A 15,392-nucleotide genomic window follows, 5' to 3' on the forward strand; every position below is an offset into this window, starting at 1 on the left:
AATTACCATAATACCCATAAACTTAACGGTTCTGTTAGCTTATTGCTGTTAGAGGTGGGAGTTTCTAAACTTTTGGAAAGAAAAGGTGGGAAAATAAAAAAAAAAATTGAAAAGGTGGGAATTTACAAAATGTGTATTTCCTAAGGTGGGAAAGGACAATTTTTCCTACAAATAATTTCATTATCATGCATGCCTTAAAGGCTTTTTACAAAACAATAAGGGAATGAGTAATTCGCGAACTACTCTAAATAAAAGATTTGTAATTATGAAAAGGGAGGGATGCTTAAATGTAGATGTCATGCATCAATATATAGCATTGAAAAGACGATGAGTTGGTGCACCATAAGTATATTTGCTTATACATGTTCATTTATACTTCCTGTGTTTTATTTGCATGCATCATCTTAAGGTTTGACATTATTTATATGTGTTCACTTAAATCAAAATTGTGACTTATAATTTAATATTTATTATTTTAACTTTTTATTAATTTTATAATATAAAGCAAGTATATATTTTCCATATATGTATTCCTTTTTTGTTGAATTATTGTATCCTAATCAATTTTATTTACTTGTTTATACAATGTAGTCTATAGGTGTATTCTCTTCACCTTATGAGATTTGATTTTATCTAATTAGATCTTAGATCTTATGAGATCTTATGAAGTCTTATTTTGTGAGAAAGCGAGTAAAAGATTATGAGATCAAATCTGATTTGATCTTAAATTAAGGAGAACACTCCTTGATTGTTGGACCAGATAAGTGGAAATTTTCCAATCCATTTTTTTTCCTTTGATAGCACTCGTAACCTACTTGACTGTTCATGGAGCACTTCATAAAAACCAACAGATATACCCGACACCCAACAGATATACACGATACCTAAAACTCTAAAAATACAGTAATTTCTTCCAGTGTCACATAATTTGTCATTTGCTTCGGAACGGGGAACGAATTCGGGAACGGAATTCGCTACCTATAGGTGAATTCATTCGGTTCGATAGTATGTATATATATATATATGTATGTATGTATATAGTGAACTAAATAATACTCCAATGAAAAAGAAAAACCTTTATTTTTATTATTCTGTCGTCAATGTTAAAAAGGAATAAAAAGATTTATGGTTTTTTGTTGGTAGGATGGTTTTTTGTATTCACAAAATCAAAATGACAACCAAGTAAATATACATTTTAAATTGAATTAAAGAATAAAATAAGGAAAGTAGGGTGACATGGGCAAGTGGATAAAGTCTTGGTTGTTCAAATCAATTTGGAAACAGCTGGCAGCAATTACTCCATAAATCACATGTACTAGTACTTGGCGTCCAATTTTTTAACTTCTTCTGTTGCTCTTTATCTTCTCTCTCCAATATCTCTTTTAAAAAACTGTTCATCTTATCTTCAACCATGGGCAACTCCATGGCGACATCGATGGACTTGATAAGTGAATAGAAACCTAAAGAAAATGCATCAAATGACTCGCCTTAACCTCGTCAGTATTAATTTTAACATCCGAGTTCGAGGTAGTCGTCGTTCCAATTCGCGAACAAGGTCGAATTGGTACAATATCGACCCGCGAATTGGATCGAACGAACCAATTCGAAATTCGCTGGGCTACCCAGCGAATTATGTGACTATGATTTCTTCTAAAAGAGAAATAAATTATCTGTTTCAAGCACAAATTTGTTGAAGCCTTGAAGCCTGCTTCGAACGCAATTGCAGACCAATTACATGGTACTAACACTACACTTCATTTCCACCCCTTTCCCCTAGTGCCAAATTTTTTCACCAAAACTAATTTTCATCAAGTTAAAAGAATGTAAAGTTTAAAAAATTTTTTTGAAAGAAAACCAACATTCTAAATAAAAACAATGAACCAATGACAACAATAGTCATCTTGTAATTGACACTTAATAAAACTTGTTCATAATTCGAGATCAAATTTACTTTGTAATAAAACTTGTTCATATTCCAATAACCACACTTAGCCATGAAAAAAAACCCACAATATGATACATTATGTGAGTTCTCTACATTTTATTACTCATAACATTAAAACGAAGGGGTGTCAGTACCACTACATATCTAGTCTAATAATGTCACCATCACTCACATGATTATGATAATACAGTAATATTCCGTAGTAAACAAAACCGTTCATCTACCATGAATAATTAACAAATAAAAAGCGATGAATTCAATAAAATTAATAATTTCCATGTAGAGCAAAACAATTTCATCCAATAAAAGCTTTCGTCGCTATTCCGAAGGTTAATTCTGAAGGTATTTTGCAGGTACTAATCAACAAAACCAAATAAATTCAGTCACAAAATCATCAAATAGAATATAAATATATACAAACTATAAACTTAAACACACCTTAAATTGTGTACAACGTTGGAAATTGTACTCTGTAAAATACCCACGAGAAGCGACGGAAATTGAAAATTACCTGCAAAGAATGGAGTCACAAGGTAAAAACATTAGTCTATTATACACCTTACAACTGCCCATAAAGAAGAGTATGTCATCAAACATGAAATATTATTACAATTTTTTTTTTTTAAAATTAAAGTAAAAACCCAAAATTACTAGAGAGACCATTTTAATTGAAGCCTAAAGTTTTGAAGATGAAGAACTGATAGATTAAAGAAATGAGCTTGGCTTTAAGATTTCACCATTGTTGATCAAGCAATAAGTTGTGGAGAGAGAAATTGAGTGTGGTTGATTTTTTTTATTTTTCTCTCATATGAAGCAAGAAGAATTAAGATTTAAGGGTATACTATTGCTTATGCCTTAGATTCGTTGTTACTGTATCTATTATAGAGTAAATGTAATGTAAAGGAGGATTAACCAGTGGAAGGTGAAAGGATGGAAAATTAGGGGAGAAGGATCCAAGGAAGGCAAAAGAACCAAAGACGTAAGGAGCTACAATTTGATGCCACGTAAGCTAAGAAAGTAAATGGGTGAATGAGAGAGAGTTTCCTTTGGTCTTTGTTTTTAAAGATCTAGACTGGATGAGACCTATATATGTCATGTCATAATGTAACCAACCAAATTTACCAAACATGTTTATGACACTCGCCATAGCTTAACCATCGAGTCAAACCAGCCAACATACCCAATAGCAAGGATGCCAAACAAGCTAGTCAAACAAGCTAGCATAACCAGCGAGTCAAACTAGCCAACATACCCATTCAACGGCTAGGTTACCAAACAAGGCCGATAATTGTTATTAATTATCCCTTTTCTTAATTAATGCACTAAGTCTTTCCAACAGCAAATTCTTACAATTCACAATCATCTCTTGTGCAGCAAGTTACTGTCCGTACTTGTGTCATTCTTCACTTCTGTGTTTGTCAAAAAATGGAAAGACTTTTTTCCTCAGAAGTTGCGCTTTGCACCTTCATTTCGTGCACGAGTTGTACAATGCCCTACTTTGGAGGTTCTTCAAACCTATCTTGACTGGAGACAGAGAGAGTGTAAGTAAATTACCGCATGACGTATTCCTTTAATGTACTAATATTATCGATTTTATGAGATAATGTATATTTACTTCAATTTTACACTCTTTGTTTCACAGGTCATCTTAACTATTTATACGACACATGTTTATGGAACCTGATTCGGATGGAAGGGAGAGATCCTGTTAACGAAACCGATGAAACCGATGCTGAAACTAAAGCCCGTAAAATTCTTGAGGTGGTGTCGAATATATTTTACTAGTACATATGTGAAAGGATTAGTATTGATTTTTGATGTTTAGGAATGCTTGGTGTTTTTAGTTGTGTATTTTATGTTTTGGCCATTTTATTTATTTTGAACTTGATAAATCACCATTTGTCTATGATAATTTCGTATTTTGGTAAACAGTTTTAGATATATCAATTTGGAAGTATACTTTAGACAATGCTTGCTATACAACTAGATTTGGTATTGCCTTGTTGCAAATATTGTTATGGTTGCTTATTTAACTTGAATAATGGGAAAACTCACAACTTGGCCTCAAAATGTTGAAATAGATTATTGAGACGTGACTATAATGTTATAATCTTAACTACCAAAAGTCAGAAATTTGTATGTGTCATGGTCTTTAAGGGGTCTTTAAGTGTCAGTTCATGGTAATGATGTTTTTCCCATAACATGTTTGATAATGAGGGTGATTTCACATATTATTGCACTTAAAGCTAGTAGAGGTGAAACCTAAATATTGTTGAGAGAGAGTTTTTGGTTGATTAAAGTCTTTTCAGATATGTTGCTTACTTTATTTTCTGTGTTGTGCTTATTAATTTTCCAGGGAACACAAAAAAAATTCAAGCATGACCTTCTCTTCAAGCAATTCAAGATTAATTATAACAATCTTCCGCCCATGTTCCGACGAGGAACTTTTCTTATCAGGACTAAGGTTGGAATTTGCTTTTGTCTTTTTTTTTTTTGATGTATTTTTTCTTTTTAAAACTATTGTGTGATCAAATCACTGCCATCACTCCAAATTGTTTGCCTAAAAAACAACAATTTAAAATATAGGGTTATAACTTGGCGGGTTAGGGGGATATCCCCATCCCCATCTTATCAAAGTACTCCTTCCACCTATCTTTGATGCTCGTATCTTGAACCAAAACCTTTGGATCTTATCTTTGACACACTTGACTATGCTAATGGTGTTTCTTGCCTCTTGACGTCTTTTCGCCCAATTATTGATCTTTTTTACCAAAAAATTTTAAATACTAAATAATACTCATTTAATATATATATATATGTATATGTATATATATATATATATATATATATATAATATATATTATATAATATATAATATATATATGTATGTATATATATAATGGGAACCATGCTTAATATAAGAACTCATGAGAACGTAACATGCAATACATTTTTTAGAACATGGAACAACATGCATGTTCTAAAAAAAATGTCATGTTCTAAATTTCATGTCCTAAACATAATAAGCTCATGTTCCATGTTCTAATAAATGTACCTATATATATATACACTTTTGGGTAAATGATTAGAAATTTCATTAAAGCACCAAAAACAAACACCATTACAACCTAAACCACACCTCTTAGGAGCAAACCAATTAGGTTGGCCTCCTCCAAACAAAGAGGCAGGAAACGCAACTAATTACAAACTCATGTAACAAACCATTCATGATCTTTAGAACTAATTCGAACATGTAACAGTTGACTAATCCTACTAACAACCATAGCCTTTACATTTTTACTACAAACTCAAAAACCATTCATGATCTTTAGAACTAATTCGAACATGTAACAGTTGACTAATCCTACTAACAACCATAGCCTTTACATTTTTACTACAAACTCAAAAACCATTCATGATCTTTAGAACTAATTCGAACATGTAACAGTTGACTAATTCTACTAACAACCATAGCCTTTACATTTTTACATACTGTATCCACACTGCAGACCAAATCTTCTTGTTTCTACATTCCCATATGGAATACATAGCTGCTGCTAAAACAGCAAAACACACAACAGCAAAACACACCTCCTTCTGAAAAGAAGAGAGATCTTTCCTTCTTCTAACTCTTCTGAATAGACATTGGTACTTCCTCTTCCCACTCTAACCCACTGCAGAAGCTGCCCAATGATCTGGTTGCTGAAAGGGCATTGAAAGAATATGTGACCATGGGTTTCAGTTGCTGCAGCACACTGATCACAAGAGGCATCATCCATGATGCCAATGTTGCACAACCTGTCTTTAGTCTTCAGTCTTCCTTTGAAAGCCATCCACACAATGAATTGGTGTTTAGGCAATGACATTCTACTCCAGATGATCTTGCTCCAATGATCCTTAACCTGTCCACCCTCAAGCATCTTATACACAGCTAACAGAGTACACATGCATTCTCTGAATCTCATCTTGTAGCCCATACTCTCTCTCTCTCTCTCTCTATATATATATATATTTGTGTGTAAATGAGCCACAAATGGCAGGAATGAGAATCGATTCGAGGATCACTTGGAACCGGAAGGGAAGCTGTAACCAGTTGAGTTATCCCTTACTCTCAATAACATATTATATATGCAAGGGGAAAAAACTGTAAAGAAAGTATAAAATTGCAAATTGTTATCAGTTGTGGAGAAAATTTCAATAATAATAGATTAGTTGTAATTTCATAAATTTTATTAGGTATGAGGTATAGTGTGGGAGGATGGGATGGGCCGGATCTTAATAGAATTCTGGATCTTAATAGAATTCTATATCAAATCCTGTCATCCTTTTTTTGGTTAAAGAATTTTCGCGGGCGACGATGGTTTGTGGTGTGTCCATATGAATTACAGTTTCACCCCTCCTCTTTGCAAATTGCACACAATTATTATGTAATCAAATCAAACTAGCTTTTTGCCCGTTCATCGAAAATATTGTTAATTCGAACCAAATTATATTTTTGAATATAACACACATACTTCGTATAAGGTTTAAAATGTATAAAAGTTGAAAAGAGTAATTAAGAAAAGATGAAAGAAGTCTAAAGAACTATATTAGATTAATGATAAATGAAAATTGGTTAAAGAAAAATGAGAAAATAATAATAATTGTAAGGTTCAAGGAAGGTGTAGCATAAAGGGATGAGTGGATGACACGTGGCGATTCAAACTTTCTATTTTAAATATTTAATCATAGATAGATTACTGTCATTACTCCAAATTGTTTGCCTAAAAATCAATTATTCAAATATAAAACTTCCCTCACCCACCAAACACCCATCTTCACTCCCTCCCCCCACCAAAAAAACAAAAAAAACCCGTAAGTCAAAGCAAATCATTGGAAAATATATAATAGGGTAAGATATTTAATTTTTTGATCCATTTTCGAAAAAAAAATTGAGTTTTCGAGATTGCAATTCTTTTCATTGCCTTTCAATTTCTTTTTTAATAGAAAAACTTCACATTGAATGTGACATATTTTAAAAATAGGAAAATTTAAAAATTACCCCCAAACTTTTTCCAGTTTTTACGAATTACGCCCATTAAATTTTTTTAAAAAATTTTACTCCAAACTTTCCCCTCCGTTATCCAAATCACCCCAAATCAGAATATTCCATTAAATTTAACGGAATATTACTTTGATTTTGCTAATTGACACTTCTAAACATAATTAACACACTAATCACCCCCTTGCTGCCGCCATCACCACAACATCCATTTTCTCTCTCCTTCGACCACCCCTGCCTCGCCCCCGCCACCACCAACACCATCATCTCCATTCTCTCTCTCCTTTGACCACCCTTACCTCTCCTTTGACCACCCTTTGCTGCCGCCACCACCACCTACTGCATTTTCTTTCTCTCATTTGACCACTCCCTTGCCACCACCGCCATCACCTCCATTTTCTTTAATTTCTATCTCCTTTGATCACCCCCTTCCCACCACCTCTATTTTCTCTCTCCTTTGACCACCCTTTGCCACCATCACCTCCATACTCTTTCTCTCCTCTGATTGCCCCCTGCCACCACCACCACTCTAGTTCTCGAACCCTAGCCACCTTACCACAACCACCCAAACCCTAGTCACCACCTAAACCACCACCCCTATCCAGCTCGTCGCACCCCTTCGAACCACCTCCATATACTTTCTCACTCATCCGAGGTTCCTCCATGATGATGCCACGAAGATCGCCTTTGAAGGTTCAGATGAAGAGAGAAGATGTAAGTGACGAAAGAAAGAGAAGATGAAAGATCAAAAATGGTAGAAAAAAAGTAAAAAAAATGGCAGAGAAAGTAAAGAGAGAGTTATGAGAAGCGAGAGAGGGTAGTTGGGGTTTTAATTTGAACAAGGGTAATTTTGCCAATTCGTTAGGAAATTTGGGAGATTTGGTGGGTTAATTAAAACCTCTTTTAACATTTAACGATTCAATTGAATTTGGGGGGAATTTTCTTAACGTTTGAGTTTGTTTGGGGGTAAAATTTAAAAAAAAATTAATAATGGGGGTAATTCGTAAAAAGTTGCAAAAGTTTGGGGGTAATTTTTAATTTTTCCTTAAAAATATTAAATTTAAGTAAAAATCAAAGGGAATTTTAATTTGTGAAGTTTGTACTCCCTCCATTTCACATTGTTTTGTGCACTTCCCTCATATGGATATTTCATAATTTTTGTGCATTGTGCTTTATTCCATATTGGTACGCACTCTTTCCTATTTATTTTTGCATTTTAACTCCACCTTTTCGTACTTTCTCCATTTTCCCTTAGTTTTTCCTCCTTTACAATCTCTATCCAATCTATTTTATTATAATACATTATACGTAAATTCCTCCCTAAATGGAGGGATTAATTTCTTTTTTCTCCCCTCCCCCTCTTTCATGCACAAGCATTCTTATTGTGAATGTGGTAAAGTGGTGAAAATATTGTGCAATTTGTACAAGCATAGAGATTATTGATTAATCTAATGCATGTAGGATTGCAATGAAATATTTAAATGTTACGTTAAGTATCAACATTTCGTTTGACAAAAAATGTCACGCACACATTGCGTGCACAGAATACTAGTTCTCTTCATGCTATCAATGTATTGAAAGGTGTGAGGTGCACTAAGCCGACCAAATTTCCTTGAGCCGCCTCGGAGCGTTTTGAGCCTTAGCGCTAAGGCACGCCTTTTCAAACATTGTATGCTATACATCATACGACTTTAAGTATCAAACAAGTGAAGTCTACATTGATTATAAAAAGTGGGCGGGGGGTTATGCTATTCTTGCTATGGCCTGCTTCTATGTCCAAGCATTTCTTTGCCTTGAACAGCTTTTGTTGGTGAAAGTTTAATGATTGATTTTATATAATGCTAGCTCTCCTTTGAGTGTCTCTTTTTAAATGGTTCTTTAATTATAAACTTGCCTTTTTTACTTCAGTGTGTTGTTGAACATTTGGCGAATGGTGTTGCTGTCAATCGGTCAACGAAGAAGATAGTTGAAGTTCACTCCGTTATCAATAAATGCTTTTGGAATCAGCACCCATCTCTAATTGCAGAATTTGGTGGACTTGAAAACGATATTAACTTCCATAATACCGGATATATCGAGTCGTTTCAAGTTCAAGATAAATTAATGTTATCCACATGGATAGTAGTCAGAATTGATGGGTGCAAATTTCACGGGTAATGTCTTTATTTGCTTTCTTGGTTTGGCAACTAATAGGTAAATTGTGTTGATAAAAAATTTATATATTTGATTTTTTCATATACTATCTCAGTTCCACTCTAGTTACTATTAATTAATTTGGTACACCTTTTAAGAACGAAGAGAGTGAAAGAAAAATGCCTTAAAATGTTAAACTGATGACATTATATGAACAAATACAATCAAACTTAATGATAACCTGCTAACTGGGACTGTTTAGATATATTATCGATAATTAATTACTAAGCGGGGGGGATTTAAGTAGATTTATCGCTATCAAACATTCCTAAATTTGTTGGTTTCAGTTAATATGACATTCTGACATCTAGGGAAGTGTTGCAAGAAAAAAAATGGTGGAACTATTCTTTCAACCGATGGCTAATGGTGTGGAATGATATCTTATGATAATAGTACTCCCTCTGTTTTTGAATAATTTATCTGCTCTTTTTTACTCCATATATGGGTTTGGAAACGCATCTTTGACTTACGTTTTTAACTGGGTATTAGAAAAAATTGCAACCTAAAAACAATGGAGGAAATATTTTTTCAACCAATGGCTAATAGTGTGGGATGTTATATTATGATAATAGTACTCCTTCTGTCTCTAAATAAATTATGATTTTATGCACTCTTTTTTAATCCGTAAATGGTTCTGGAAACACATCTTTGACTAATAATTATAATTGGGTATTAGTAAAATTAAATGCAACATTTTCTATTGAGTTCCTCTATAACCAAGAAGTGGCACGGATTCGTAGTCAACAAAATGGTATTTTTGATCTGGTTTTGGTATGAAGGGAAAAGGAAGACAAAACTACAGAAGGGAGGTTAATTCAACACCCTATCAAACACCCCAGCCAGCAAAATCCCCACCATACGAACCACTGCAGCCACCATAATCACTGTCATGCAAACCACCAGTCACCGGTCCAGTCCACACACAACCACTAAATTACGACCATACAAACCACCACCAGAGATATTACACACACTACAATCACCACCATACAAACCATGGTAGTCATTGTCAAACATAGCCAACAACCACAATCAATCTTCACCAAGCCACGAGCAAACAACCAAATACAAATATCACATCCTCTTCTCACCACAACATCCTTATACAACCCAGAATTCTTTTCTCAACACCACCACCCGAAATAAGCCTCCGATCTTCACAAAATCAAAATCCAGCATCCTCGATCTTCACCGACCCCAAAAAAACCGAGCAAACAAAAGCCCACAACAATCACCACCAAATGGTCTCCGCCAGCTTCACCTTGTCACAACTAGCCTAGAAAATGTACATTAAGTTTAATCCAACAAGTTACTCCAAAAAGGAACCAAGTAGGTTTTTTGGAGATGCTTGTGCACGCCTTTAATCGTTGTTCTATTACCCTTTCCCACTACTTCATAGTGGGGCTTATAAGTTTGATTCCACGGTAGTTAGAGCTATCTTGTACATCTCCTTTGTTCTCTTAAACCGGAACCAAGGTGCTCCTCCAACAATCCCGTGGGATTTACGAAGCCTTCCATACCTTGTTGAACAAAGTTGTTAACCAATCAATGGCTACCTTACCTAAACACTTCTATGCCTCTATCGGTATCCCATTTGGACCAACCGCCTTCTTAGGTTTCATCTTTTTCAATGCAACCTTCACCTCTACACTTCTAATCTTCTGCACAAACTCCACATTTGATATCTTCCTTACTTACAAATGTGCCACTTGTGACATTCTCATGGCTTCCATTAAATAAATCGTCAAAGTACTGCTTCCACCTATCTCTGATGTCCTCATCTTGAACCAAAACCTTGTTCTTTTCTTTTGACTCACTTGACCATGTCAATAGTCTTCCTCTCCTCTTGTCTTCTCTTCACCATCTTATAAATTTGCTTTTCTCCCTCTTTTGAGTCTAGCCTCTCATATACCTCTTGGTAAGCCTTTTCCTTCGATTGCCGAACAACTAACTTTGCCTTACCCTTAGCGTCCTTATATGCTACAAAGTTTTCATTGAACCTACATTTTCCCTAGGCCAGATAACAATCTCTTTTGTGTTTGATAACAACTTTCACTTTTGCATTGCACCATGAAGTATCCCTATGCACTATATTTCTTCCCCTTGATTCCACCAAGATCTCTTTGGCCACTCTTAGGAAACAATTCTTCAATTGAGACTAAGTTGCATTTGGATCTTCCTCACTATCCCAATTTGCATTGATGATCACTTTCTCTGCGAAAGCTTTAGCATTAGCATCCTTTAAGGTCCACCGTTTTATCATTGGCCCCTTGTCACGCTCATTCCTTCCTTTCAAACGAATAAGGTACAATATTTCTACTAAAATGTTGCAAATAGGATATATGCTTTTATTTTGTTTATAATATTAGGTGCTTATATTATAGATGAGTGTGTTTAAGCTAGCAATAAAGCGGTTTAGATCCATTTGTAAGATCTAGATGGGATGTCATGAGTGTGAATTTTAGTATATCTTTTATTTATTTTGTGATGCGAATTGCTAAAGGAACACTTGAATAATGGTAAATTGGTAATGGAGATGACGTGTTATTGCTTTGTGTGGCAAGTGCTACACAACACGTGATAGGTAAGGAGGAATGATAAATAGCTAGTTGCTATAGCCTATAATGAAAGCATTGTCAATAGTTTGTCAGTCATATATATAGTCGTATATAGTCATAGGTATAGACAGGACATTGTAAATTTATAACTTGGAAGATATTATACACAAGACCGACAGGACATTGTAAATTTATAACTTGGAAGATATTATACACAAGACTTGACAGGAATTAAGTTTGTTTTAATTTACGTTCACTTCAACCACAATTTGAATTTTACTAGATGAAAATCCTTGTCAAGTGAGATTTTGTTAGATTTGTCTCATTAAAAACTTTCGTAATATCAGTTGTTTGTAGTTTTTGGTCAAAATAATGACTCACCTTGGTGTGGATGAACTTTTAATTGTTGCATATGATATGGAAATGGAGGAAGTGTAGATATGAATGGACAATATTGTACATAAACATGGACAATAACCTAAAGTATGACAATATTGTGAACGTGACAATATGTTGCAAGTAGCTAGCTATTTGAAATAACTAATATCGATATGTACTTTTCCGATAGGTAACCTCTTATTTGTCCTGTGATTTTAGTCTAAATGCATTTTATGAGTGACTTTGTCTGGCTTATGATAGGTTCTCTGCAAGTCATGATTTTACGAAGCCCAATGATATTTCAGCTTTGAATCTAATGAATTCATGTGGAGCAGCTGTTTTAGATGAGTTCAAAGACATAATTTTTGCATATGGTGCAAGTGACGAGTTCAGGTAATTTGTTTGGTGTTTTTCTGTTACCATCATTTTTTTTTCTTTTAAATAATTATAATTTTTTTATCTCTTTTCGCTGCGGAACAATTTACAGTTTCGTTTTGAGGAAGGATTCCAAATTATATGACCGACATCGAAGGTGTGTCCTTGACTACCCTATGGTTACGGTGTATGCTTATGTAGTGGGATTCGTAACAAGTTAGATATAAAGGTAGTTACAATTTTTTTTCCTATTGCAGTGGAGTAGTATCTGCAATTGTATCATTTTTTACATCAATGTATATCATGAAATGGAAAGAGTTTTTCCAACAAAAGGAGTTGCAGTACCAACCCTCATTTGATGGACGAGCTGTTTGTTACCCGTCACTTGGAATTCTTCGGGACTACTTGTCTTGGAGACAAGTCGATTGTGAGTATTGATGTTTCTATCTTACATGCTATATTTTTTTATCTCCTTCGCAGTTGTAATTAATATTTTTTTTATTTTTTTCCCTATTTATCATCTGTTTTTGTCTTTGACTCTATTTGCAAAACTTCAGGCTATATAAACTACCAATACAATACTTGTTTTCAGCTGTTGGTTGATTCACGGTTAAAAGGGTGTCATGCCCATAACATTTTGGAGGTATTTAATTAAGATTCTTTATATGGTGTGATTGTACGCGTACCTGTTGAAATCTAGTTTTATTCATATTGTAATAATAATTATGGGACCTTTCTTTCTTTTTTGTAAGAGATTCAATTTTAGTTTGAAATATCTATTTTTGGAATTTACAATGCAAGAGTAAGATTTCTCTTACCTTAATTTAGCAACTTTTACTAACCTTAATTTATCCGGTAATCTTGTATCACATTATATTATTTGTCTCCTTTCTTGGTCTCCACTCAAAATTGTATTACTGTTTTCCTCTTCTTCTTTTTTCTTTTTCTCCTTTAAAAAAAATTAAAAGTATCTTTTTCTCTTTGGTCTCATGACAGATTCTCACATGGTCTTTTGATTTATATTTTTCATTGTACTTTAGACATAGTTAATACTTGAATCCCTGTCCACTTTCACAAAATACCATATTACATTGAATAAAATTTCTATAGTAACTAGTGATGCAATTATGTAGATGGAGTAATACGTTGTTTTTCTATGTTCAGCATATGCCAAGTCAAAAGAAGAATGACATGCTTAAAAATATTGATTCTGATAAATCATTGGAAATTTTTCGTCGTGGATCTTGTATATTTTGGGACAAGGTATTATTTTTCTTTTACTTTTAAAAGTATATCCTTATTTATTAATTTAGTTTTTGTTGTATGCATCAAATTTGCAATAATATGTTTATCGCACATTTTCTTGATACAGGCATGTGTTGATTCTAATATATTATTTAAAATCTATCATCTGTGTAAATTTTGGAACAAGGTATTATTTTCTTTCCTTTTCTTTTCTGCTTTTTAATTTATCTAATCTAATTACTCCCTCCGTAATGTAAAATTGTAAACATTTGATTTTTTTTATGTATTTTTAGGAAGTAATTTAAGGGTATTAACGTACAAATTAAACAACATTATTTTATAAAGTGAGATCATAAGTTACTACTCTAAAATTTGTTTTGATTAATTTGTTCATTAAAACCCTTAAATTTCTTCCTTAAAATACGTAAAAAGTCAAAGATTTACAATTTTATGTTATGGAGCTAGTATATTATTTAGGAGTCATATCTTATGAGAGCTATCCAAATTCCCATTTGAGCACTCTCATTCACTCTAATATCCAATTATTTACTCCCCTGAATATAGACCTTTTAAAATTCAAATTTCAAAGTTGAAATGAATCAATCAAGATTCTTAAAGGGAACGATATATGTATTTCTTTTTTTACAATTATGATGTAAGCGACTTGTTTTGGCGGGAATTTTTTTTCATAATAGGTACATGCTGATATCATCTGTTTTTTGTTATATAGCTATAACTAATAGCCTATGAAAAAAAAATTTCCTGAAATTATTCATTCATCATAGTTTTACAACATTGGGCAAGTATCTCAATTTTCTCTCAAATTTAATCTTATTTATATTGACTTTTGTACAAAATTATCCCCTGTCATAATCATAGATAATATTATTGTCTAATGTTATTTTACGTAACTAATGATTTTTAAAAAATTATTTAAAGATAGCTGGTTATTTATTTTTTTGACAATTAGTTGATTAAAATTTTAGTTATAAGTAATCTATCCGTTTTAATTTTTGTACTCATATCACAAATTATATATTTTGTATTTTGTTTAATAATTGTTTTGATAGTTTGTTACTCGGTTTCACATGTTTTATTTGGACTTAACGGAGAGCGATTACTTATTAAATTCTAGTTTTTATGTGAATTTAATATAGAAATTTTGATTGTCAAAAAAAAAAAAATTTGAATTCATTCATGGTTATTATATATTTGATAAGCATAACAAATTGCCTAATAACAAAAATATTTCCCTAAATTCATTTATTCCATTCAAATTATAGGAACGTTAGGTAAGTATTAGGTTTTTTTTTTTTTTTTTTTTTTACAATTATGATGTAAGCGACTTGTTTTTGCGGGAAATTTATTCATAATAGTGCGACACGTATACATGCTGATGTCATCTGGTTTTTGTTTTAGTATATAGTTATAGATTATAGATTCTTGGTCAAACACGTGTCTTGGAGACCATGAATAAGTAAATGTAGCTTATAAAATGGGACGGAGGAAGTATTATAATTCTTTTTTTTTTTTTTTCAAATTCTCACTTGAATATAGGAAAATGAAATTATTATCCATGTTATAAAAATAATTTAAATTTAGAGTACAATTACTAGAGATAACTACTCCATAAGTAACAAAATTCAAAAAAAAAAGT

General features: G+C 32.9%; 1 protein-coding gene across 5 annotated transcripts in view; it reads left to right on the forward strand.

Annotated features, from left to right (window-relative positions):
• Nucleotides 1–15,392, forward strand: part of LOC104894410 (tRNA(His) guanylyltransferase 1) — a 28,548-nt gene that overhangs the window by 8,746 nt on the left and 4,410 nt on the right. For 4 of the 5 annotated variants that reach the window (XM_057395265.1, XM_019249716.3, XM_019249717.3 and 1 more), the window contains 10 exons: nucleotides 3,320–3,486; nucleotides 3,588–3,706; nucleotides 4,302–4,409; nucleotides 8,895–9,139; nucleotides 12,377–12,508; nucleotides 12,603–12,647; nucleotides 12,748–12,917; nucleotides 13,048–13,133; nucleotides 13,655–13,753; nucleotides 13,863–13,922. In XM_057395265.1, coding sequence (XP_057251248.1) covers nucleotides 3,320–3,486; nucleotides 3,588–3,706; nucleotides 4,302–4,409; nucleotides 8,895–9,139; nucleotides 12,377–12,508; nucleotides 12,603–12,647; nucleotides 12,748–12,917; nucleotides 13,048–13,133; nucleotides 13,655–13,753; nucleotides 13,863–13,922 — 1,231 coding nt within the window. The remainder of the gene's footprint in view (nucleotides 1–3,319; nucleotides 3,487–3,587; nucleotides 3,707–4,301; nucleotides 4,410–8,894; nucleotides 9,140–12,376; nucleotides 12,509–12,602; nucleotides 12,648–12,747; nucleotides 12,918–13,047; nucleotides 13,134–13,654; nucleotides 13,754–13,862; nucleotides 13,923–15,392) is intronic. The other variant, XM_019249718.3, reaches the window with a different exon arrangement.

The sequence above is a fragment of the Beta vulgaris genome, chromosome 5, assembly GCF_026745355.1.
Source record: "Beta vulgaris subsp. vulgaris cultivar EL10 chromosome 5, EL10.2, whole genome shotgun sequence".
Taxonomy (NCBI): Eukaryota; Viridiplantae; Streptophyta; class Magnoliopsida; order Caryophyllales; family Amaranthaceae; genus Beta; species Beta vulgaris.